Source organism: Lissotriton helveticus, chromosome 12 (genome assembly GCF_964261635.1).
Source record: "Lissotriton helveticus chromosome 12, aLisHel1.1, whole genome shotgun sequence".
Lineage (NCBI taxonomy): Eukaryota > Metazoa > Chordata > Amphibia > Caudata > Salamandridae > Lissotriton > Lissotriton helveticus.
Genome location: NC_136073.1, coordinates 16,502,740 through 16,527,130, shown reverse-complemented (window position 1 = coordinate 16,527,130; position 24,391 = coordinate 16,502,740). Strand labels below are relative to the sequence as shown.

The 24,391-nt window shown below is 49.7% G+C and overlaps 1 protein-coding gene across 4 annotated transcripts in view; it reads left to right on the top strand.

Annotated features, from left to right (window-relative positions):
- LOC144799689 (transducin-like enhancer protein 1) overlaps positions 1-24,391 on the top strand; it is a 156,483-nt gene that overhangs the window by 75,902 nt on the left and 56,190 nt on the right. For all 4 annotated transcript variants that reach the window (XM_078671178.1, XM_078671179.1, XM_078671177.1 and 1 more), the window contains exons 3-5: positions 3,843-3,982; positions 4,779-4,842; positions 6,889-6,933. In XM_078671178.1, coding sequence (XP_078527304.1) covers positions 3,843-3,982; positions 4,779-4,842; positions 6,889-6,933 — 249 coding nt within the window. The remainder of the gene's footprint in view (positions 1-3,842; positions 3,983-4,778; positions 4,843-6,888; positions 6,934-24,391) is intronic.

The window sequence follows — 24,391 nt, the reverse complement described above, 5'->3', positions numbered from 1 at the left end:
AGTGTTATGTAGGGGCATCACTATGGTTTCACGTTTGCTTATAAATAGCCGCAAACAACGACTTCGGTGGTCTCCTTTTAAGTGTATGCTTTTATCCGGCAAACGCTGATATTAACTAAAGTTGCATCTTAGCTTGGTGTTAAAGCCGCACCCCCGTCATTCACAGTTCTTCCTCACATCGCAGAACAATGCAAAGAGCTTCAGGGTAGTTGCTTAGACATCCCAGTCGTCTTGGAGCCGCAGTTAAGTTTTTCACACCTTCCCAAAACAGCATGCATATGTTGGAAAGGCTGTATTGCTTCCTGTTGGTGCACGGCTGGGCTGTCTCTGTCTTATGTTAGGGCATTACTGTGGCAAGCTTATCTTCACGGGTCAGTGCGTGACACTTTTACAAGGCGGGCTCTCGCTGCTCTCAGCACTAGGGCAGAGTGAAAGTTAGAAATCAAGAAAACAGAGGAGTACCGTCATTCTTCAAAGACCAGCAGTGTACTCTTAAATCATAGTTAGCACTTGCGGGCAAGACAGCTCTATGTAATCTTCCTTCACGAGTCAGTGAGTGTGTGCTTTTAATACGATGGCAGCGCTATCTTTTAGATTTACAGCCTGTGCCAATAGCATGCTTTACAATTACAAGTAAAAACAAGCACTGGCGTTGCGAATAGGTTTCGCATTTGGAAAGTTGGAGCTATTGGTGTTGTAAATGACTTTTTATATTTATATATTGTTATTGACAATGCCAATAACGATATATAAATATAAAATGTCATTTACAAAACCAATAGCTCCAACTTTCCTACTGCGAGACCTATTGGCAACGCCAGTGCTTGTTTTCTTTCCAAGGCTCTCTCAACTGATGTGCAAAATCCAAATGTCCCACCACACCGAAAGAGTTTTTTCCTTTATACCGCATGCGAGGGTTTCGCTATCAGTTTTCCATAAGCGCGAGGTATTACACAGTGGTTTTTGTGGTTTTGGTCCAACCACATATTTGAATCCCTGCTTTTCCGTAGTGCAACGCCCTACTTGTAAGCTTCGCCCCTCTCGCAGTTGTACTGGGCTTTTGCTGCTGTTCCCAGCCATGTTTTGTTTTTATTTCCTGAAATAGATATTTAACAGGTTAATGCTTTGGTATTTAGTATTGTTCTGTATGTCTCCTAAATGTGCTTCTTAATTCTACATCTAGTTGGAGAACTGACCAGTGTCCCTTCAGAGCTGTTGTTTCAGCTTGGTTTTGCATTTTATGATGCACATGGCTTGACCTTCTTTCTCCGACTCCTCGCGTTCCCTTGAGTTTGCTCTAGAGTTTCTACCATGTTAGTTTTGCTCCTTTCATGCGCTCTGTGTGCTGTCTTTGTGTGTTTTTCAGAGTTCTCCGTGAATGTGCAGAGTTTTGAGATTGTTGTGCTATCGCCTTTAAGGCTCCTCATTTCAGGGAGTGGTGGCTGGGCCCCAGACATTGACTGTTTCTCATGTGTCCTATGTGGGTCAATCCCAGTGTGCCCAAGATGGCCGCTCCACTTCCGTGCCATTGAAGAGACCAGGCTGGGGTACTTCAGAATTTTCTTGGACCCCTGCCTGTGCCCTTGGCAGGCATTAGTGCCTGTTGGTGGTGTGTGTTTCGGTGACCTCTGTACTATGAGTTTCCTTCCGGTACACTGGTTTTTAGGGTCCCGCATGTAGGGCGTCAGATGGACAACTGGACGAGCCAGGCGTGTTTTTGTGTGGGGCCGACTCCTCTGTTGTGCGATATCATGGACCTTCAAGGCCTTTGTGAGCCTTTAGGGAGGAAGCATGTGTGGTTGGTTGGTGCGGTTGACCATGTTTCAGAAGTTCCCATTACGCCTCCTAACGACACAGCTTACATGAATGAAGGTTGTCGTGGAAGGCCCTGTAGGCTGGAGTACTGGTCCCAGGTTGGGACAATAATCTGCTTTCTGTGTCCATTGGGCACTGAGGAGGGTACCGAGGACCGGGGCAGTGGGCCCGGTACATGGATCGGCCTGGTGAGCCAAGGGCACTGCTATAGACAGTGCTGAACAGCATGCAACAAAGCGCGGGCGGTGGTGAGTCAAACATAACACGGGATGGTGAGGCAAGCAGCACAACGTGGGTGGGGCAAGCAGCACAACGTGGGCGGGGCAAACAGCACAACGTGGGCGGGGCAAACAGCACAACGTGGGTGGGGCAAGCAGCACAACGTGGGTGGGGCAAGCAGCACAACTTTGGCGGGCCAGTAAGCATAACCCAAGGGGACAGGGCAAGTTACACTATTTGGTAGATAGGTGGGCCAACATGGACAGCGGTAAAATAGCCAGAGAACACTGACATTGGGAGGGGGCAAGGAACACGGCAGACCGTGAGAGACAGGAAGCAACGGCAAAGACCGCGGGAGGGAACAAACAACACGCGCTCTTTTGGAGCATCTTCACAGTAAGATAAAAGTAGCTCCGAACGTGCAAGCAGTGGAAGGACATGGAGGAAGGAAGCAGTATTTGGCACATGCTCCAAGTAAGGGCCAAACACAAGAGGAGAAAGTCCTGCCGGCAAACGCTGACCAAAGAGGAGGAAGCAAATTAGAATGATGAGGGAGCCAACCAATGGTACGCAGTGGGTGGGTTCTATGCCACCTATAAGATTCAGGAGACGGTAAGTGAGGCGGAGCGGGGACATTTCTGGGTTCTCTACACAAACTGAGGCGTCTGATTGCCCTTCTGGACATCGAATATTCTCGATTGGCCATCCTTGATGATGGTACCATGGCGGCGGCAAGGCTGCTCGATCTGTCTGCATCCTTTGTTTCCTCCTCGCCCTTCTCATTAAACTGGTTAAAATTAGAGGGGGCCAGGTGTGGCGTTGGTTCGACCCTTCCCGACTGTCCAGACTGGAGCCGGCTTCTCCAACGAGTAGCTTCTGAGCTACGGACGCTCTCCAGTTATGTTTAAGTAGATGTCTTCTGCCCAACGCAGCCTACTAAATTAGAAGATTTTGTTTGAATTAATGTAACGAGTACAGGCATTGAAAAGTGTGTATTTGAGGTGAAAAGGTGTGTATTTGAGGTGAAAAGGGGTGTATTTGAGGTGAAAATGTGTGTATTCGAGGTGAAAAGGTGTGTATTTTCAGAAATCATAAGCTGATGTTTGGAAAAAAGTGACTGAATTTTCCAGATATATTTATAGTCGATATGTGAGTAATAAATGATATGGCATTGGGGAGACTGAATATTTATATTGTCTTTTTTTAAATATATTTTTTAACATTAATGCGGGCGACCGCGCCGGGTGCACCAAGACAATCACTGCTGGTAGTAATCTTTCACACGTTGAGTCACTCGTGTAATATTGTCTGATGTGGTCACTGTTACAACACTTAGAATAATAGCAGTTGGATAAAAGGGAAGGGGGGGGTGCAACTTAACCGTTACACAGATTACATCCGTGTTCAGGTGGCATTCCGCTAGCCCACCGTCCAGTGCAGGGCCACCTCAATACCTCACAGGTGCCTCAAGAGAGGCAAACCTCCATGAAAACAGGATTTCTGCTCATTCTATCAGGAGGTGAACTGCAAAGATTCAGATGGGTGTAGCTGTTGTCTCACCTGTTTAAACAGATTAGAGTCTGGGGTACTCGACTGACGTGTCGACAAGTGGGCAGGTGAGTTCCTTCGGAGCATCTCGCTTCATCTGAAGCTATTGGGGCATCTACGCCCCTTTCCTTCGGAATCCGTAGACCTGATATTCCTAGAGCTGTGATAGGCTCAGCATTGATTATTAGAATGCTCTTGTGATTGGCAGCTCCGGTGATGACGCCAGTGCGTGTCTGTAATGTTTTTCTTCTTTCTTCCAGACGCACCTGCAGGCCTCTGCGGCGGCGGCGGTTGCGGCCAGTGCGGCCTCCGGCACGCCGCAGTCCCTCAAGCTCACCTACCCGGAGACTCTGGAGCGCATTAAGGAGGAGTTCCAGTTTCTGCAGAATCAGTACCACAGGTAGGTGCCTCCCAACCCAGAATGCATCGATGAACCAACCATGTATTGAATCCGCACCATGGTGCCTCCCAACCCAGAATGCATCGATGAACCAACCATGTATTGAATCCGTACCATGGTGCCTCCCAGCCCAGAATGCATCGATGAACCAACCATGTATTGAATCCGTACCATGGTGCCTCCCAACCCAGAATGCATCGATGAACCAACCATGTATTGAATCCGTACCATGGTGCCTCCCAGCCCAGAATGCATCGATGAACCAACCATGTACTGAATCCGCACTATGGTGCCTCCCAACCCAGAGTGCATCGATGAACCAACCATGTATTGAATCCGTACCATGGTGCCTCCCAACCCAGAATGCATGGACGGGGCAGGTATGGAAGTCCGCACCATGATGTCTGCCGAGTATGAGCAAGAAAAGTCCTACCCAAGCGTGATCCCTGGTTCTGCTTAGTGCATTTACGCCCTTGAGGTGTGTAGGAAGCTGTGCAGCCTTGCCCTCGCCTTTGTTGCATCTCCGATCCTGTGCGGGTTCCTGCTCTAGCCTTTGCTCTTGGTTTGGTTCCACTCTTGGGTTTGACTCCAACCTTTCTTTTGACTGGTTGGTCTATTCTCTGTCTAGTGATGTATACTGGTGTCTTCTTTTCCAAGGATTGCTTCGGTCATGTTCTGTCGTTATTGCCTTTTTTTGTGCCTCGTTGTTTCGCTTGTGGTTGATTTCTGGTCTTTGTTTCGTTCCTGACAAATGCTGCATCTTTGGTTTTTGTTTGTTGTCTTTCTCTTCTTTCAGCCTGAAGCTAGAATGTGAAAAACTTGCAACAGAAAAGACTGAAATCCAGAGGCATTATATCATGGTAAGTTTGTTGGATATGTGAGCAGCTGGCAAGAGCTTGAGTTGTGTAAGTGAAGGGTGTGTGTATTGGTTTTTGGCTTACGGTAGCCGGAGGACTCTAGCTATTGGGTGCGCCTGCTGGATTTTGGCTGGCAGGAGACTTCATGGTCTGGATATTGGGGGCATGTATCGGCTGGCCAGCGGCAGGAGCCTGAGTCATCTGGCTCATGGCTGCATCTGTTGGTTGGCTGTCAGGAACCTGAGTTGTCTGGATGACGCATGTGTTGGTTTGTTTGGGCGGAGCCCGAGTTGTCTGGCTGATGTATGTGTTGGTTGTCTGGCAGGAACCTGAGTTGTCTGGATGATGCATGTGTCTGTTGGTTGGCAGGGGACTGAGTCGTCTGGCTGATCTGTGTGTTGGTTGGTTGGCAGGCGCCGGAGTTGCATGGCTGATGGGTGCATGTATTGGTTGGTTGGCAATCTGGGAGGAGCCTGAGTCGACTAGCTGAGGCTTGTGTTGGTTGGTTGGCAAGAGCCTGAGTTGTCTGGTTGATGGGTTCATGCGTTGGTTGGTTGGTTGGTTGGTTGGTTGGTTGGTTGGTTGGTTGGTTGGTTGGCAGGAGCCTGAGTTGTCTGGCTGATGCATGTCTCTGTTGGTTGGCAGGATCCTGAGTTGTCTGGCTGATGCAGGTGTCTGTTGGTTGGCAAGAGCCTGAGTTGTGTGGCTGATGCATGTGTCTGTTGGTTGGCAGGAGCCTGAGTTGTCTGGCTGATGGGTGGATGCGTAGGTTGGCAGGAGCCTGAGTTGTCTGGCTGATGGGTGGATGCGTAGGTTGGCAGGAGCCTGAGTTGTCTGGCTGATGCATGTCTCTGTTGATTGGCAGGAGCCTGGTTTGTATGGCTGATGCATGTCTGTTGATTGGCAGGAGCCTGGTTTGTATGGCTGATGCATGTCTCTGTTGATTGGCAGGAGCCTGGTTTGTATGGCTGATGCATGTCTGTTGATTGGCAGGAGCCTGGTTTGTATGGCTGATGCATGTCTCTGTTGATTGGCAGGAGCCTGGTTTGTATGGCTGATGCATGTGTCTGTTGGTTGGCAGGATCCTGAGTTGTCTGGCTGATGCATGTGTCTGTTGGTTGGCAAGAGCCTGAGTTGTGTGGCTTATGCATGTGTCTGTTGGTTGGCAAGAGCCTGAGTTGTCTGGCTGATGGGTGGATGCGTAGGTTGGCAGGAGCCTGAGTTGTCTGGCTGATGGAGGTAGTGTAGGTTGGCAGGAGCCTGAGTTGTCTGGCTGATGCATGTCTCTGTTGATTGGCAGGAGCCTGGTTTGTATGGCTGATGCATGTGTCTGTTGGTTGGTAGGAGCCTGGTTTGTATGGCTGATGCATGTGTCTTTTTGGTTGGTTGGTAGGATCCTGAGTTGTCTGGCTGATGCATGTGTCTGTTGATTGGCAGGAGCCTGAGTTGTGTGGCTGATGCATGTGTCTGTTGGTTGGTAGGAGTCTGAGTTGTCTGGCTGACGGGTGCATGTATTGGTTGGTTGGCTGGCAGGATCCTGAGCGTATGGATAATACGTGAGTCTATTTGTTAGTTGGCAAGAGCCTGAGTTGTTTGGCTGATGTGTGTCTATTTGTTGATTGGTGGGGGCTTGAGTTGTCAGGCTGATGCATGTGTTTTTTCATTGGCTGGCTGATAAGTGCCTGAGTTTTTTAGGTAATGGGTGCTTGAATTTGGTGGTTGGCTGTCCAATGCCCATGGATTATCTAGTAGTGTGGGCACCGTGTGCTTACTGGCGGCACATGTTCTGACTGAGGGACCCATGTGTGCTCTGGTGGACAGGCACAAGTGTGTGTTGGCTGTTTGTGTGTGTGCTTGCTGGCAGGTATAAGCCTGTTGTTTGTGTGTACACGCCAACCCCTGGTCTGGTTACTCTTCCCTACTCCACTTGACCTGGTAGCCTGCAGCTCCGCCCTGTCCTGCCTCCGCAGCCCCGCCCCAGCGTGCAGTCCCCTCCCCCCCTTCAACACCCCCCTTCGTCGATACTCACAATCTCCTTTTATTTCACAGTATTACGAAATGTCGTACGGGCTGAACATTGAGATGCACAAACAGGTAGGCCTCCTTTTCGTTCCTTCCTGTGTGCCGAGCTGTGTCTGCGGGTCTGGTTGTGGGTCTCTCTGTGCATTGTTGGTGTTGGGGGCAGTTGTGGGCCTTGCAGTTGCATGCCCACCCTTGCCCATTTACATATGACGGAGAGGGAATTCTTTATTTGTTTTTTTACGACCATAAAAAATAACACTTAAAAATTATTACAATATAAGTTAAAAACAATTTTGCGATAAAATACATCATATCTGGATATGTGCAAAAAAGATTCCTACTCATTCATAACCATGTTCACAAATTCACAGTAAAATGCATCATTATGACTAGGTCTGTATAAGATTTTCCAACTCATTCGTAACCATATTCACAGATTCAATGTCCGCTTTTTTTTTAAAGAGTGTGTCAATCAAGGTTAAAAACTTTACACCTCGACAAATTAAAATGTTTGATGATCCCCCCCCCGCCCAGCGGGTAATAGTCTGCCTACAGGTGCGAATGTTAAGCTCTTTTAAAATTGGTTTTAAAGGCGTTCTTCGTGCTTCACTGACTGTAGGACAAACGCCATCACGTGGCATTGGGACTCCTTATGATATCCACATAGTCTGCAAGTTGCGTTATGATATTTCCCTTTCCAACTTGGTTGCAAATCCTTGGTTTCGTGTACTCCAAACCGATACAGCATATACTTCTTTTTTAGAAACAATCTGGAATGAGCTGCTAAATAGTCTTGCGGTTTTAGTTTTACATAAGAATTTATCACTGTCCAAGAATTGCGCCTTTTTGCCACTAAATTTTTGTCATCTAGGAAAGATAATTTTTTTGCAGCGCCATTGCACACTCTGTTAAAAGCCACCCTCTCTATCTTACCGTCCCATGCCTCTTGAATGTCCAATTCCACCAAAGCTGTTCGTAGGTGGTGACCCAATGAATACGTTTATTTTTTATCAAACTGGGCCCTTGTTTCTGGCCAGCATAGATTCTTCAGGGCACTGGGTTCCGAAGAGCGAAGTTTCCAACACAATTTCACAAAAACAGATTGCCTCTGGAATTTCTGGTTTTGAAGTCCAAATTCCAGGCGAATCTGTGCTGGTGACACTTCTCTAGGGAGCTTAAAAATGGCCTTATACACGTTTGTCTGTAAATCATTTAAAATTCCCGACCATGCCATATTTCCAATCCGTAAGCCAGAGCTGGGAGTAATTGTGCTGCCATTGTTTTTAAAATATGACTATAAGACGGGCAACTCCATTTTGTTTGTAGCTGTTTATATGCAAAAATTAAGGTTTGTGCCTTTGATCTTATTGCACTTTTCTGAACCGTAAAGGACATGCCTCGCCCTAAATTTATGCCCAAATACTTGTAAGTGCCAACTTCCGCTATCTCTTTACCCTTGGCGAACCACTTGAATTTTTTTGGTCTAGGGCCTACTAAACGGCCTGTTTCTGTCCAGCCCCTGATGGTCGAAGTACTTAGTCAGGTGGTCATTGACTCTTTGTAAGCCAATAGGGGTTTGGCTTAGGACCACAATGTTGTGTGCATATTGCAGATACTGTATGTGGTCCTCTGCCAGTTTCGGGGATGGGCATTTACTTTTGACAAATGGTTGTTCAGGTCTGCAAGGTACAAGTTAAAAAGGCTTGGGGACAAAACACCCCCCTGTTTCTGGCCATTTTTATATCAATCTTAGATGATGCTATGCTGCCATCTCCCAGCTTCACCCGGGCCCAGGTTTCAGTATGGAGGGCTACTATGGAGTTAATAAGTTGCTGCGGTACACCACATCCTTTCAATTTTGCCCATAGTCGTTCACGTGGGACTCTGTCGAATGCCGATTTTAAGTCAATATAACATACAAATAGACCTAATTTCTGTAACCCGTTCACTGCGGGTGTTGGCCAACGGCCGTCGCGAGCACTACCTCGGTAGTGCTGCGTACGTCCGTTGGCCGTCGCGGCCCCGCCTGTTTATTAGAGTGTTCCGCACTGGTGTGGAACGTTTGAAGCAGTTAAGGCGTTAAAATTGCTTTTCCCGTAAGGAGTGCAATGGCTGCCAAGTTTGTGCTTGTGCCCATTCCTTGCCTAAAACTGGTTTGATATTTGGGAATTATACCTTTCTCCTCCATCCATTCCTGTAGATGTAGTAATAAACAGGAAGCATAAAGTTTTGCATCAACATCCGTCGGGGCTATGAGCCTGTAATTACTAGGCTCATTGCGATTACCATTTTTATATATAGGATGAAATATGCTCCCTCTCCAAGAGTTAATGATCTTGTTTTGAGAATACAAATAATTTATATATGTTTTTTTGCGGCCTCGTATATCGAGTACCAGTATTTACTTCTTTCGTGTTACTCAAGCGACCAAGCGCTTGGTGGCCCTGTTTGGCGCTATAGCCTTTGATGCGGCATTAACAGGAGGAGGGGGCTGGGGCCCCCACCGTCGCACCCAGGCCTGCCTCCAGCCCTGGGGGGGAGGGGCAACTGTTCCTCACCCCCCCTCCCCCCCCGGCAGCGATGCGACACGTCCTCAGGTGTCTGGGCCCTGCTGTCTGTCGCGCACGTGCGCGCTGTTCTATTTCAGAAGGAAATGGCGGGATGAATTTTTAAAAAGCCTTTAATTATGCAAGAGCGGCTCTGCAGTGCGCCGCTGCCGGCAGCTGGCCTCTTTCCTGCTCCGGTGCCAATGCATTGCTGATAATCCACATTAGGCTCTTCAGAGCCCCCGGGAGGGGCCCCGTCGCGGGAGTCAAAAAGCCGGGACGATTAGAAAGCTGAAATGTCTTTTTAAGCTGCACTTCGGTTTCATTAAAACCCCGTTTCGGTGCCGGGGACTTGGAGGACGTGATGGGTTTCTCAGGCGTGGAGGGCGTGCGATCAGAGGAGGCGTGAAGGCTTCTGGGGGTTGGGGGCGGGATGAAGGAGGGTACAAGGCAGCAGGGCGGGCAGTTGTACCCAGTGCTTAATTTGTAAAAAAAAAACGTAGTGCCGGGGCTCTCGACAGGAGGACACTAGAGCTTGCAACATCCGCTGTCCCTGGCAGCAACAACACACACTAATCATCACACTCTTAAAACTGTGACAGTTCATACTATTACAGGCCCCCAAAGCTATAAGAATGGCTTTGGAGGTAAATACGAATAATTGGAAATTGAAATAATAAACAGAAGTTGTTGTGCTCGTACTTAAATTGGCAGAAACCACTACCATGTGGCCGACAGTCATAAGCCCCTGTGCTGGCATATATATACGTGCCGATGCTGAGCACCGGAAAGCACCAGCACAAATTAAGCACTGGTTGTACCTAATTAAACATATACAAGAGGTTTGGGAAGTGGAGTCTGAGCAGTGTGGTGCTTGTAGGGGTAGGTCCGAGGTGTCTTGGCTTCCGGGTAATATTGACTAGGCATGAGCAAAATGCTCACCATGGTGGCATAATCTTGGTAATTTACGGCATTTCGCGTTATGCTAGTTACGAGAAATATCTCTATTATTCCTATCATGGGAAGAACGCGAACAAACAGAACGCCATCTTTTTTGTAAATTTCACTTGTGGTTTTAGCATTTTTCTTGTTTTTTTGGGCGAGATGAGCCTTCCTACGTGAGGACAAATTTTACTTCTAATATTGCACTAAGTTCCAGCTCGGTTTTCCGTGTACCTTCCCTGAAGTTTTTGGTAATGACACAAAAGAAAATTACGCAAATGTTGGGCTTTTCTAGCATGTGGGGCTGCGAGCGTGCTGATATGTCGGATGTGTGCATGCTTTTCATGATTCTAATTGTACTTGGAGTGCAGGTTGCAAGGGACGGCTCTTGACTGCGCTTCCCAAATGTTTTCGCCAACGTGCTTATTTCCCCAACTGTCTTGTTTCTTAACCTCTTCAGCGTGGCGCAAATTTTCCCGCTGTGCTGAAGGTTCTATTGAGCGGGCGGGGCCATGACGGAGTGGTTCTGTCATTAGCACAGTTCAACCGGCGCTCATGACGGAACCACTCCGTCATGAGCACCAAAGGGGTTAAACACTGTGGCAATAGAAAAAAATCACAACTGCAGAGTGTCTGATGCTCACAACTGTACACTAGGGGTTTATTTCAAGTTTTAATGCTGTAAAACCCACCCTCACCTCTGCTCAGGAGCACCTGATGCGGGGGAAGCGGATGGTAAACAAAAAAAAAACTTGCCTTCTAGCTGCTTCCTTGTCGCATCTCTCCTCCCTCGTCCCTCTGCTCCGACTGCAACAGGAAACACGCCCAGGCTTCCCATAGCCAATCTCTACACTGCAATGCAGCGTTGTGATTAGTCTGAGCGCTGTGGTTCGGCGCTCAGGCGGGGAGTGGGGGCCTGGGCATGTTCTCCACGCAGGCTGTAATGCAGCCATCTTGGGGACCATTCCAAGGGCTAGCTAGGCATGCACACTTGGAGTGAGCAAACCACACACCCTGGCGTGAGAGCAGCCCGCACGCAAAGCTGCAGGACAAAATAATGCGAGTTTTAGTTTTACTTTTTTGCATTGCTAAAAAGCAGTGGGGCGACGCTCCTCCGCCTTACAGAAGGAGCCACCACTGATCACATCCGGGTAAAAATGGGCATTTCAGAGTCTGAACCAACAAAGTGTGGGGCAAATGTGTCACTCACTAGCTTTTCCTGTCTCCCGTTCTTTTCACCTGATTTCGCCGTACAACGCAGTGGTAAAAATAGTAACGAAATGGTGTCATAAAACGTATTGGCATATGTATTGTAACTGTTGTTGTGAAAAGCACTCTTACCCTTTCTCCCACTTAGACTCCAAGACCTGGAACAGCCTCCCACTTCACCCCAGGACCTCCCCCTCACAGCAGGAATTGAGGAAGGAACCCATGACCTGGCTGTTCAACTCGTTCCACCCAGCAGCCACGAGCACCAGTGCCTGGATACCCTCGCGAGTGATTCGCAGCGCTTTACAAATCCCATTTGATTGATACACTCACTGGGTCTAGTTTGTGCTAAATAAAACTGCACATGGTGCAGTGGAGAAGCGTGGCTCAATGGTTAGAGCGGCAGACCCTGATGCAGAGGTCTAGCCCGGGACCAGGGTTCAATTCCTGCCTCGGCGGGTCTTGGGCTCAATTTCCCCAGACCTGATAATTCACGCCTCGGTGCCTAGTCTAATCATGGGTCCCACTCTGTGACTCTGGGCAATAGCTTGCTTAATCTCCACAACGGCCCCAACAGCGCTGGGATGCCTGGCTGCACCTTGGGGGTGCCCAGGAGTGGACTTTTCTCAGGTATGAATACAGCGCTACGAGGCCTCCGGGTAGAAGTGCGCTATATAAATACTGTACATTTACATAAAGTTAATCAAAATTCCCCTCGAGAGGGCATGGAGCAGACACACCTGAAACTTGGTTGCAGTGTTTCCCCCCCCCCCCCCCCCCCCTCACTGTGCCACTCCAGACCGAGACCAATCATACACTGACCAGCCTCGGACCTGCTGTAGTAGGAACAGTCCAGCCCGGGCTGCGTCCCCAGAGTTGGGAACACGAGCCACCCCAGGCTGGTTTCAGCCTTTTGGGCTTCGTCCGTGAGGCGCTGTTGAGTCCCGTGTCTCAGCGGGCACCGGACCACGACTGGGCGCACCTGTGGCCTATCGGACGTCATCACACCTAGAAAAACGCGAAAGAGCTGCTGGATTCCATGAATTCATCTCAACCCCTGGCCAGTTCTCTGGGCCACATTCCCGTCCATCTTTTTGGCCGCTCCAGGCAGGGACCAATCCTATGCAAATTAACCATGGTACTGCTCCAATAGGAAGAGTCTGCCAGCCCAGGCCTCTTGTGTGAGGCTCTGGCATTGGATAACGATGGCCTGTTTGTGTCCTGTGGGGACTGTGCTCTCTGTTCTGTGTGCAGGTTGAGTCCCTAACTTGAGAACTATTAACAGGCTTAATCCTCACCTGCGGTATGTGTAGTAACCGACCCCCCCCACCCACCCCACCCTCTCATTGAGTATATTATCCTCCAAACTGGGAAGGGGAGGGACTTTAATATTTGATGATAACATTTATTTTGCTGAGGTATTATGTTATGTTAATCAGTACTTAATATAGCACAAACTGCTCCCCTCCGAAGGAGCATTTCGGCTCTGTGCCGGCAGTCAGATGGAAAGAGCGACAGATCGGAATAACCACGTTTCGAGATGTTTTTGAAGCCTGTTAAATCCGTGCATGATCCAATGTACAGGGGCAGTCTATTCCAATGATAGGCGGCAAGCTAGGAGAAGGCCTGGCTGCCGTGTTTCAATGTATGGATACGACGTGGGCATAGTAGGAGGTTATTTTTTGGCCTTGGGTTTCAGTCTGGACGGTGGAAGGTGAGTTTCCGAATAGGGAGCTAGTGAAGAACTCCTAGCGAGGGGGCCGACGGCAGCTTGTAGACCAGATGGGCCGCCGTGTTCTGGACTACCTGCATTTGGATAGAAAATTTGTCGGAAGCAAGTAGTAAAGCATTTCCATAGTCAAGGAGACATTATTAGTGCTTGGGTGAGGGTCTTACTTGAATTCCATGGAAGCCACTGGAAAATTCTCCTAAGGCGACGCATTGTTTCGAAACAGGTGGCACATATATCTAAGACCTGATCTCTCATACATGGGACAACATCAAAAGGACACCTACGCTTCTAGCTGTTTTGCTAGTAGAAGGTGCAGGTCCTTGCTCAGTGGGCACCAACCATTGGACCAGTGTTGCTGAGCTTTCCCAATTAGGAGGGCCTCTGTTTTGTATCCATTTAGCAGAAGACTGTTAAAGGACGTCCAAGTGGCGCTTTTCCTCATGCAGGCGATGAATCTATGTTTGACATTTTCAATGCCCAGCCCCAAGGAGATGACAAATTGTGTGTCGTCTGCACAGGAAAGATTTTCAAAACCACAGGACCCGGCTATCAGGGCATGGGGTGCTACATAGATGTTATAAAGCATATGGCTTAAGGACGAGCCTTGAGGAACCACCCTTGTCCAGCAGAGGATCGTAGATTGTAAGGTGCCCATGGAAACCATTTGGGTCCGACCATTGAGAAAGCCTTTGAGCCTGTCAAGGGCAGTTCCCTGGATACCTTTCTCATGGGGACATTGAATCAAAATGGAATCCTTTTCTTCGGGATGAAGCCCACTAGCCCTTTAATTGAGAGCGTCCCGGTCCCCAAAAGGGTGACCGGATATTATATTACACTGACACTGCCCTTAGGATTCACCCTACTCCGCATTTCTACATCTCATTTGTTTTTTGCTTCTCATCTTGTTCTCCTCTTCACCCGTCTCTTCCAATTCTTTCCCCTCTTTCTCCCCCTCACCCGTGTGTGCGTGTAGATGCAAGTCTGGATTCCCTGTAAGCTTTCCCTCTGTTTCTTTTTGTCATGTTCCATTTCTCTGGCCCCCTCTCTTAACCCGCTGACCATTCCGTGTACTGATGCGTGGAGCTGCGTGTCCTCCGTGATCCTCCCCTTTAAGGGCTCCTGTCTCGTGGAACCCCCCCACGTGCTATGTACCTAGCCGTTAGTTTGATCTTACACTGTACTTTTCAGTATAGTTTTGCTGTTTCACATATGGTACCTTATGTTCTCTGTCCCTCCTTCCCCTATACACTGTTTTGCTTTAATCTTCCAATGAAGACCTGTGAAACAAAAAGGATGGAACGTGAGACTGTATCAAATGCCGCTGACAGGTCAAGAAGTACCAGCATTGCTGGAGCCCCGGCGTCCAGAGACCGCCCGATTGAATTTACTGATGCTCCTGAAGCAGTTTCTGTGCTGCAGGAGGCTCGGCAGTCTGACTGTGAGGCATCCAGGAGACGGTGGGGCTCCAAGGTAGTGGAAAGCTGTTTACTGACATGGGGCTCAAGGACTCTGCCCACCAGAGGAAGAGGCAATGTAGGGCGATAATCGGCTTTTTTAAGAAGGGCGTGACGCGAGTAGATTTCCATTTTCGGGGAACAGCAGCACGGATCAAACCTCGGTTACACAAAGATGTGATGATGGGACGAGAAGAGTGGATAGAGTGGACATTAGACGTGGCGGGCAGAGGTCGAAGGAAGAGACCGATTTGGCCTTAACTAACCAATCTAGTTGCTGAGTTTGGGAGACTTCCAAAGGATTGCCGGGGGGAGGTGGGGGGGAGAAAACATTTACAGGGCATGCATTGGAAGGAGGTTTGGCCTTGCTATGGAAGTTCCGATGAATGTTGTTGATTTTAGTTTCTAAGAGGATTGACGCGGTGTAGCGTCGTATCCGAGAGGCAGGGCTGGTTGAAGAACATGCGAGAGGTTTAGTGAGTTCATCAGTCCTGTTGATGGTATTTTGTCTGCGGGTTGCCCTGATCTTGTTGGGAAAGGCGCCTGGTGCTCGTTTGAAGTTTTGTTTTATCGGTAGCTGATTTGGAAGCCCTCCATTTTCGGTCCACCTTTCCGCAGCTTGATTTGACAATCCTTAGCTCGGCTCTGTACCGGCGGGGCATGATATCTGCTGGATTTTATGATCTGTTTGTATGGAACGACTTTATTTAGAGCTTGAGAGGGACTCTTGGAATAAAGCTAAGGTGGAGTTTATTTTCTGCGCATTATCCAAATTAGGTGCACAAAAGGCAGAATTGAAGGATTCAAGGTTGATCTGCCTCCAAGGTCTTGACTTCGAGCGATGTTAATATTTAGGCTTAGAAATTAGAGCAGCAGTAGGAAGCTGGAATCTGATGAGAATGTGGCCGGTCCAAGTTAAAGGTTCTGGAGTGTCTGTGTGATGAAGTCTTGAATTGGAATCACTGGAAGGCGTAGGCCAGGTCACTGGAAGGCGTAAGCCCATTAAGGCGTAGGCCAGGTCACTGGAAGGCGTAAGCCCGGTAAGGTGTAGGCCTAGCATTTCGATATCAGACAGTAGGAGCGATACGTCTGGGTCGGTAGCTAGTTCTGCGTGGTAGTTGGAATCTGCTACTAGGAGAAAATTCTCCATGGAGTGTACGTGAAGTGCTAGTTTGAGCCATAGGGACGATGGGCCCACATCACACCCTATCTCAAGAAACTACACAGATTCCTGATCCAGAAGAGATGCCAGTTCAAGATGCTGACCAACGCATACAAAGCCCTAAACAACAAAGGACCAGCATACATCAACAAACGCCTGACCTTCCACCAACGTCTAGAACGATTCGCTCAGCATCCCTCTCAGACACCCCACAGATCCCCCGAGCCAACCACGCAGGACGCTCCTTCTTGCGCCTGGCGGCCAAGGAGTGGAACAACCCTCCCCCCTGCACCTAAGCACCACTCCCTCGTTCCAGCAATTCAGAAGAGCACTAAAGACCCTTATGTTTGCGTGATCAAATCTCCACGCCGCAGCAAACTGCACCAGCGCCTCGAGAACTGCCGTGCCATATAAATGTATGATTAATTGATGAGAGTAATGCGCCTTTCCGTATATCGCCATGGGGGGGGGGGGGGGGGGTCCAGTTTAAATATGACTCTCCGCCCAATCGGATTGAAGAGAATCAATGAGCTCAAATTTGAAGGAGTCCAGGTAGACAACGGCCACTTCTCCTCCCGTCTTCGTTTCTCTGTCGGGCCGAACCAGCTTGTAGTTGGGAAAAGCCATGGGAATAGAAGGGAGGGCGAACCAATGCAGCCAGGTTGCCGTAATGAGGCAAATATCTGGTTGCAAAGATGTAACAAATAGTTTTGTTGCATGTTTGGGGATAGACCTGGCATTACAATCGTCCTCTTCGTACCGAAGGTCTGAGCTGGGGTTCCAGAGGTGGACCGCTTATAATGTCCTTGAATCTAGAGGAAGGGGTTAATAAGTTGCATGGCCTGGGGTGGTGAGTTCAGAGCCCCAAGGGAGGTGGAGGGCGTAGTATTTATTGGTCATGGGGGGGGGGGCAGAGTGGAAGGTGGGGCTATTGGGTTAGCTCACAGGTGAATGAAAGTTGGGTCTAACAATCGGAGGGGGTCGATTCTTGAGAAGGAGGGGGTTGTGGCAGTGATGAGATGGTGGGTTTGAAGTTGAATGTTGGTGAAAGTAGGGAGTGCACTTTTAGAAGGGCTCGGTCGGCCAAAGGGGTGTTTAGTGGAAGGGGGTGCTCATGTGAGGCCACGTGCAATTTGAGAGGAAGGTGAGGGGTGAGATCACCTGGTTATTCAGAGGAAGAGGGTGAAGGGGGCCCCCTCTGCTCTTGGGTAGAGAGCTGTGAGAGAGAGGCTTGCTCTGAAGCAGCTGCTGTCTGCAGCCTGCTCTGAGCTCCTCGTGCTGACCCAGGACTGAAGAGAAACAAAGTAACACGAGGTCACAGGGGGGTCAGAGGAAGGGGAGCTGGGAGAGTAGAGTTGAGCAGTCAAGAGGGCGCTCCCAGCTCCAGTGGAGTGAATTTTCTGCTGCGTGAAATGCGCCGCCGGCAGTGTTGTGTAAACTATGTGGAGCAGAGAATACCCAACATGGGTCCTACCAGAGGCGTCTCGAAAGAAGGCCCCGTCCCTGGCGAGGATCGTCGAGAGCCCGGGGGTCCGGTGCGAGATTTAACCCCTTCTATGCTGGTGACGGAACCACTCCGTCACCAGCCACGGGTGGGCTGTGCTAATGACGGAGTGGTTCCGTCATGGCCCTGCCATTTCGCGCCTGCGCGGCGCGTTCTATTAGGCGGACGGGGCCGTGACGGAACCACTCCGTCATTAGCACAGCCCACCCGTGGCTGGTGACGGAGTGGTTCCGTCACCAGCATGTCGGCGCTGCGCGGCCCAACCCTCCCCCCCCCCCCCCCCCCCAGCGCCGCGGCGGAATTACCGCCGCGGCCCAGGGGTTAATGGTCGCAGCTTTTGTTGGCTTGGAGTCTGAGACCGCTCTCGGCTACATGCACAGGATCACAGAACGCTACAACCTATTCCGTGCTACGCTTACCTCTCAACCCTTGTGTCTCTCAGTACCTGGCGTGTTGGTCCTGCCTGGTGTCTCCGTGCTTGGTTCACTGGCCCCCAGGTGTCTCCCTGCACATGGTTCACAGCCTCGCGTGTCTCCCTGCACATGGTTCACAGCCTCGCGTGTCTCCCTGCACATGGTTCACAGCCTCGCGTGTCTCCCTGCACATGGTTCACAGCCTCGCGTGTCTCCCTGCACATGGTGCACAGTCCCAGGTGTCCCTAGCACACTGTGCACAGTCCGGGTGCCTCCCTGTAAACCGTGCGCTGCCCCGGGCATCTCCCAGTACATGGCTTGCAGACCCACGTGTCTTCAGTACACGGTGCTACATAGTGCACAGTCCCGGGTGTCTGTAGTGCGTGTTATGTTGACACAGGGATGTCTCCCAGTACATGGTGTGTTGGCTCTGGTGTGTCTCCCAGTACAGGGCGTGCAGTCCTGGGTGTCTCGAGTACCTGGCATGTTGACTCAGGGATGTCTCCCAGTACATGGCACACAGCCTTGGGGTGTCTCAGTACACTGTGCACAGCCCCGGATGTCTCTAGTACGTGTTATTTTGACACAGGGATGTCTCCCAGTACATGGTATGTTGGCTGCGTGTCTCTCCATGTAGATCTTATTTATTTTTGTGTATTTTATAAGGCGTATTGCTACCACATGGTGTCCTGGATCTGAAAAGCATCTGTGCAATAAAGAACCAAGGACTATAGGTGCAAAATTTAGGGATTGCAGTTTTCTAATGGCGATTCTCACTGAATCGCAGTTAGGAAATCGCAATTCCTAATGTACAAAAACATACGCCTGTTAAATAGCGATCGCTTGTGGGTCGCAAATCGACCTCATGAATATTAATGAGGTTACTTGCAGTGTGCGACCCATTAGGAATGGCCTGCACTCACAGAGATGGTGGCCTACTGGGGTCAGCAGACCACCATGTCTGCGAATGGTTTTTAATAAAGCAATATTTTTTTTTAATGTAGCCAGTTTGCCTGGCTGTTTAAAAATTAAAATTAAAAAAAACATGAAGGTTTTATTTTTTAGGAGTAGGCAGTCACCCTTTGCACCACTGCCTGCTCTTAAAAAATATTTCTTTCAACATTCACAAAGGTGGAGTCCCTTGGGACCCTTTCCCTTTTGCTAATGGTTAGTACCTGCTTTGAGTTGTCAGTGAAATATGACTGCAGTAGTGGCTGGAAACATTTAAATATGGTGGGGCACGATGCCAAAAAACCCACCATATACATGTTGCTTTGCTTGGGGGTCCGGTTGGAGTCTCTCTCTTCTCTCCTCCGCACTGACTTAGCCGGAAAGGAAAGTACTTCCTCCCTTGTACAACCTGAAACCAACCAATAGGATTGGTTGGAGCACTCTAACCCTCGCTCATTGAGGATGGGGGCCTGCGGCTGCGACCCCCAGCTGTTTCTCAGCCACTGGATTGCATGCTCTGAAGTGTGCACGTCAGATTGGCGCTCTGAAGTGTGCACGTCAGATTGGCGGCTGGCTAATCTCGCATGCGCCCTAGCAGGGGGCTGAAGTAATAATGCAATTGCACTAATCAGCCCCGCCCCCTGCCCTTGTGCTGTAACAGTGCAAGCCTGCCACACACAATAAAATGGCATTTATTACCATTTTATTAATGTGCATGCCTGCTGCCCTCGCAGCAGGGTGGGACGGCGCTCCTCTACCATAACGTAGGAGCCGCCCCTGCATGAATGTTTTGCTACTGTTTCTCGATTGCAAAACATTCATACATACCTCTGCGATTTGGTGTTTGGAAAGGATGCCCTAAACACCCCCCTTCCAACTACGGGATTGCTAATCCAAATTGGAATCCGGTAACCAGTAAACAGATCGAAATGTGGTATTTGTACATTAGAAATTATGCATCGGGCCGATTCTGTGAATCGGTGTGTTTCCTACAGCAAAAGGTTTTACACATATGACCCCAAGTAGTACTGAAGACAGCAGGGTTTTTAAGGCCTTTTGGAGCCTAAGGTAGCTACTCATCGTACGGACCTGCAGTGGGATGGACTCCCGATGTGTACGTGTTTGTGAAGAAAAGGATCGGCCTCCGTAGCGGATACCCTTACCTTTAGGCGTAGTTAAAGCACCGCAGTAGGGTGAGCGGAGTGCTGTAGGTGGGCGGAAGCACTGAAGAAGAACGGATACTGGTCTTTCGACTGCAGCCTGCGATGATATAGGACACGCGTAGGCTCGTGAATGATGCTTTATTTAGAAACCGAATGGAGGATGAAAAGAACTTGCAAGAGTGAGATAAAGATACAGGAAGAGCTGGGTCACTTAAGAAAGAGGCGTGAGGTGGAATCAAGACCAGGCAGCCTCGGTATTCATGAGATAAAGAGACAGGAAGTGTAGGGTGGAGGAGGAAAGAGGCGTGAGGTGGAATCTCGAGGCCAGGCAGCCTCGGTATTCATGAGATAAAGAGACAGGAAGTGTATGGTGGTGGACGAAAGAGGCGTGAGATGGAATCGAGGCCAGGCAGCCTCGGTATTCATGAGATAAAGAGACAGGAAGTGTAGGGTGGAGGAGGAAAGAGGCATGAGGTGGAATCAAGACCAGGCAGCCTCGGTATTCAGCAGCCCCTGGATTCAGAAAATCTTTAGGCCTTCAATAGCCGGTATAAATACAGGCCTTCAATAGCCGCTATAAATACAGGCATTCAATATTCTGCATAAGTACAGGCCTTCGATAGCCGGTATAAATACAGGCCTTCGATAGCCGGTATAAATACAGGCCTTTCGATAGCCGGTATAAATACAGGCCTTCGATAGCCGGTATAATACAGGCCTTCAATATTCTGCATAAATACATGCCTTCGATAGCCGGTATAAATACAGGCCTTCGATAGCCGGTATAAATACAGGCCTTCAATATTCTGCATAAATACAGGCCTTCGATAGCCGGTATAAATACAGGCCTTCGATAGCCGGTATAAATACAGGCCTTCGATAGCCGGTATAAATACAGGCCTTCGATAGCCGGCATAAATACAGGCCTTCGATAGCCGGTATAAATACAGGCCTTCGATAGCCGGTATAAATACAGGCCTTCGATAGCCGGCATAAATACAGGCCTTCGATAGCCGGTATAAATACAGGCCTCCTATACCCGGTATAAACACAGGCCTTCGATAGCCGGTATAAATACAGGCCTTCGATAGCTGGCATAAATACAGGCCTTCGATAGCCGGCATAAATACAGGCCTTCGATAGCCGGTATAAATACAGGCCTTCGATAGCCGGCATAAATACAGGCCTTCGATAGCCGGCATAAATACAGGCCTTCGATAGCCGGTATAAATACAGGCCTTCGATAGCCGGTACAAATACAGGCCTTCGATAGCCGGTATTAAAATACAGGCCTTCGATAGCCGGTATAAAATACAGGCCTTCGATAAACCGGTATAAATAAATGCCTTCGATAGCCCGGCATTAGGCCTTCAATAGCCGGTATAAATACAGGCCTTTAATACCCTGTATAAATACAGGCCTTCAATACCCGGTATTAATACAGGCCTCCAATAGCCGGTATAAATACAGGCCTTCAATACCCGGTATAAATACAGGCCTTCAATACCCGGTATAAATACAGGCCTTCAATACCCGGTATAAATACAGGCCTTCAATACCCTGTATAAATACAGGCCTTCAATAGCCGGTATAAATACAGGCCTTCAATACCCGGTATAAATACAGGCCTTCGATAGCCGGCATAAATACAGGCCTTCGATAGCCGGCATAAATACAGGCCTTCGATAGCCGGCATAAATACAGGCCTTCGATAGCCGGCATAAATACAGGCCTTCGATAGCCGGCATAAATACAGGCCTTCGATAGCCGGTATAAATACAGGCCTTCGATAACCGGTATAAATAAATGCCTTCGATAGCCGGCATAAATACAGGCCTTCAATAGCCGGTATAAATACAGGCCTTCAATACCCTGTATAAATACAGGCCTTCAATACCCGGTATTAATACAGGCCTCCAATAGCCGGCATAAATATAGGCCTTCAATACCCGGTATAAATACAGGCCTTCAATACCCGGTATAAATACAGGCCTTCAATACCCGGTATAAATACAGGCCTTCAATACCCTGTATAAATACAGGCCTTCGATAGCCGGTATAAACACAGGCCTTCGATAGCCGGTATAAACACAGGCCTTCGATAGCCGGTATAAACACAGGCCTTCGATAGCCGGCATAAATACAGGCCTTCGATAGCCGGCATAAATACAGGCCTTCGATAGCCGGTATAAATACAGGCCTTCGATAGCCGGCATAAATACAGGCCTTCGATAGCCGGCATAAATACAGGCCTTCGATAGCCGGTATAAATACAGGCCTTCGATAGCCGGTATAAATACAGGCCTTCGATAGCCGGTATAAATACAGGCCTTCGATAGCCGGTATAAATACAGGCCTTCGATAGCCGGTATAAATACAGGCCTTCGATAGCCGGTATAAATACAGGCCTTCGATAGCCGGTATAAATACAGGCCTTCGATAACCGGTATAAATAAATGCCTTCGATAGCCGGCATAAATACAGGCCTTCGATACCCGGTATAAATACAGGCCTTCAATACCCGGTATAAATACAGGCCTTCAATACCCGGTATAAATACAGGCCTTCAATACCCGGTATAAATACAGGCCTTCAATAGCCGGTATAAATACAGGCCTTCAATACCCGGTATAAATACAGGCCTTCTATACCCTGTATAATTACAGGCCTTCAATACCCTGTATAAATACAGGCCTTCAATACCCTGTATAAATACAGGCCTTCAATAGCCGGTATAAATACAGGCCTTCAATACCCTGTATAAATACAGGCCTTCAATACCCTGTATAAATACAGGCCTTCTATACCCTGTATAATTACAGGCCTTCAATACCCTGTATAAATACAGGCCTTCAATACCCTGTATAAATACAGGCCTTCTATACCCTGTATAATTACAGGCCTTCTATACCCGGTATAAATACAGGCCTTCTATACCCGGTATAAATACAGGCCTTCTATACCCGGTATAAATACAGGCCTTCAGTAGCCGGTATAAATACAGGCCTTCTATACCCGGTATAAATACAGGCCTTCAGTAGCCGGTATAAATACAGGCCTTCTATACTCGGTATAAATACAGGCCTTCAATATTTTGCATAAGTACAGGCCTTCCTTGCAATATACAGATGTCGGCCAGCAGATCACCTGAGGAGCGGGGTGGTAGAAATAGAGGCCTGTGCTGCACAGGGCAGCTGTAGCCTGTCTGTCCTGGGGGCAGAGAGTTCTTTGGCACACTGCTGTAGCTCCTTGAAGCCCAACCCCCTAGTCCCCCCCCAGCTGCTGGTGCCCTCACCCCTTTTCTGTGTCTTATGGTGCCACCTTGCCCCGCTGGTGCCCCCACCCCCTCTGATGCCCCCACCCCCCTCTGTAAATGTAAATGTGGGATACTTGTAAAGCGCACTGTTACTCTAACCAAGTGTCCTGGCGCTGTAGCCCGCTGGGGAACCCGTCCTGGCTTTCCCTGTGAGATGGTCCCTTTCTGGGTATCTCCAAGGTGAAACCAGGCATCCCCGGCGGTCTGGTGGGGCCGTTGTAGAGATGAGGGAAGCTTAATGCCCAGAGTTGCCGAGTGTGAACGCTGATCAGAGTAGGCACCGAGGCGAGAATTATCGAGTCCGTTGACCCTGGTCCACGACCCTGCCGCGTCGGGAATTGAACCCTGGTCCCGGGCCGTTCTCTGCTTCCGGGTCTGCCGCCTCTAACCAGTGAGCCACACCACTCCACCCCCTCTGATGCCCCCACCCCCCTCTGATGCCCCCACCCCCCTCTGATGCCCCCACCCCCCTCTGATGCCCCCACCCCCTCTGATGCCCCCTCCGCCAGTGCCCCCGGGTGCCTGGCAGCTGTGGTGGGTCCTTGCACCCCTGCCCCCGGGGTCTTCTCCAGCCCCCCTCCCGCCGCTGCCCTCCGTCCCTGGGAGGGAGAGGTGGGCCGGGAGCCCTCCGCCCCCGCTGGAGCCGCGCTCATCTTTCATGCTGTGAGTGTTAAAGTGGCAGTAAATTGCACATTAACGAGGCGCGGTGAATGGAGCCTGCGCCCCCCGGGGACGGCTCAGCGCGAGGGGGGGGAATCAATCACGCGCCCCCGAGGAGGCAGCAGACTGAGAGCAGCCCCCCCCCCCCCCCCCCCCGACCCCCACCTGCAGTCTAGAGGGGGGGGGCGCGTGCCTCTTTCATCCCCAAACAGAGCATCGCAGGGAGGAGAGCACAGGATACCAAGGAGCCCAGAAAAGACCCCCCTGGAGGAGGAAGAGAACCGACCCCCCCTGCAGGGTGAGGGAGAGAGCAGACCCCCCTGGAGGAGGAAGAGAGCAGACCCCCCTGGAGGAAGAGAGCAGACCCCCCCCTGGAGGAAGAGAGCAGACCCCCCTGGAGGGAGAGAGCAGACCCCCCCTGGAGGGAGAGAGCAGACCCCCCCCCCCCCCTGCAGGGTGAGGAAGAGAGCAGACCCCC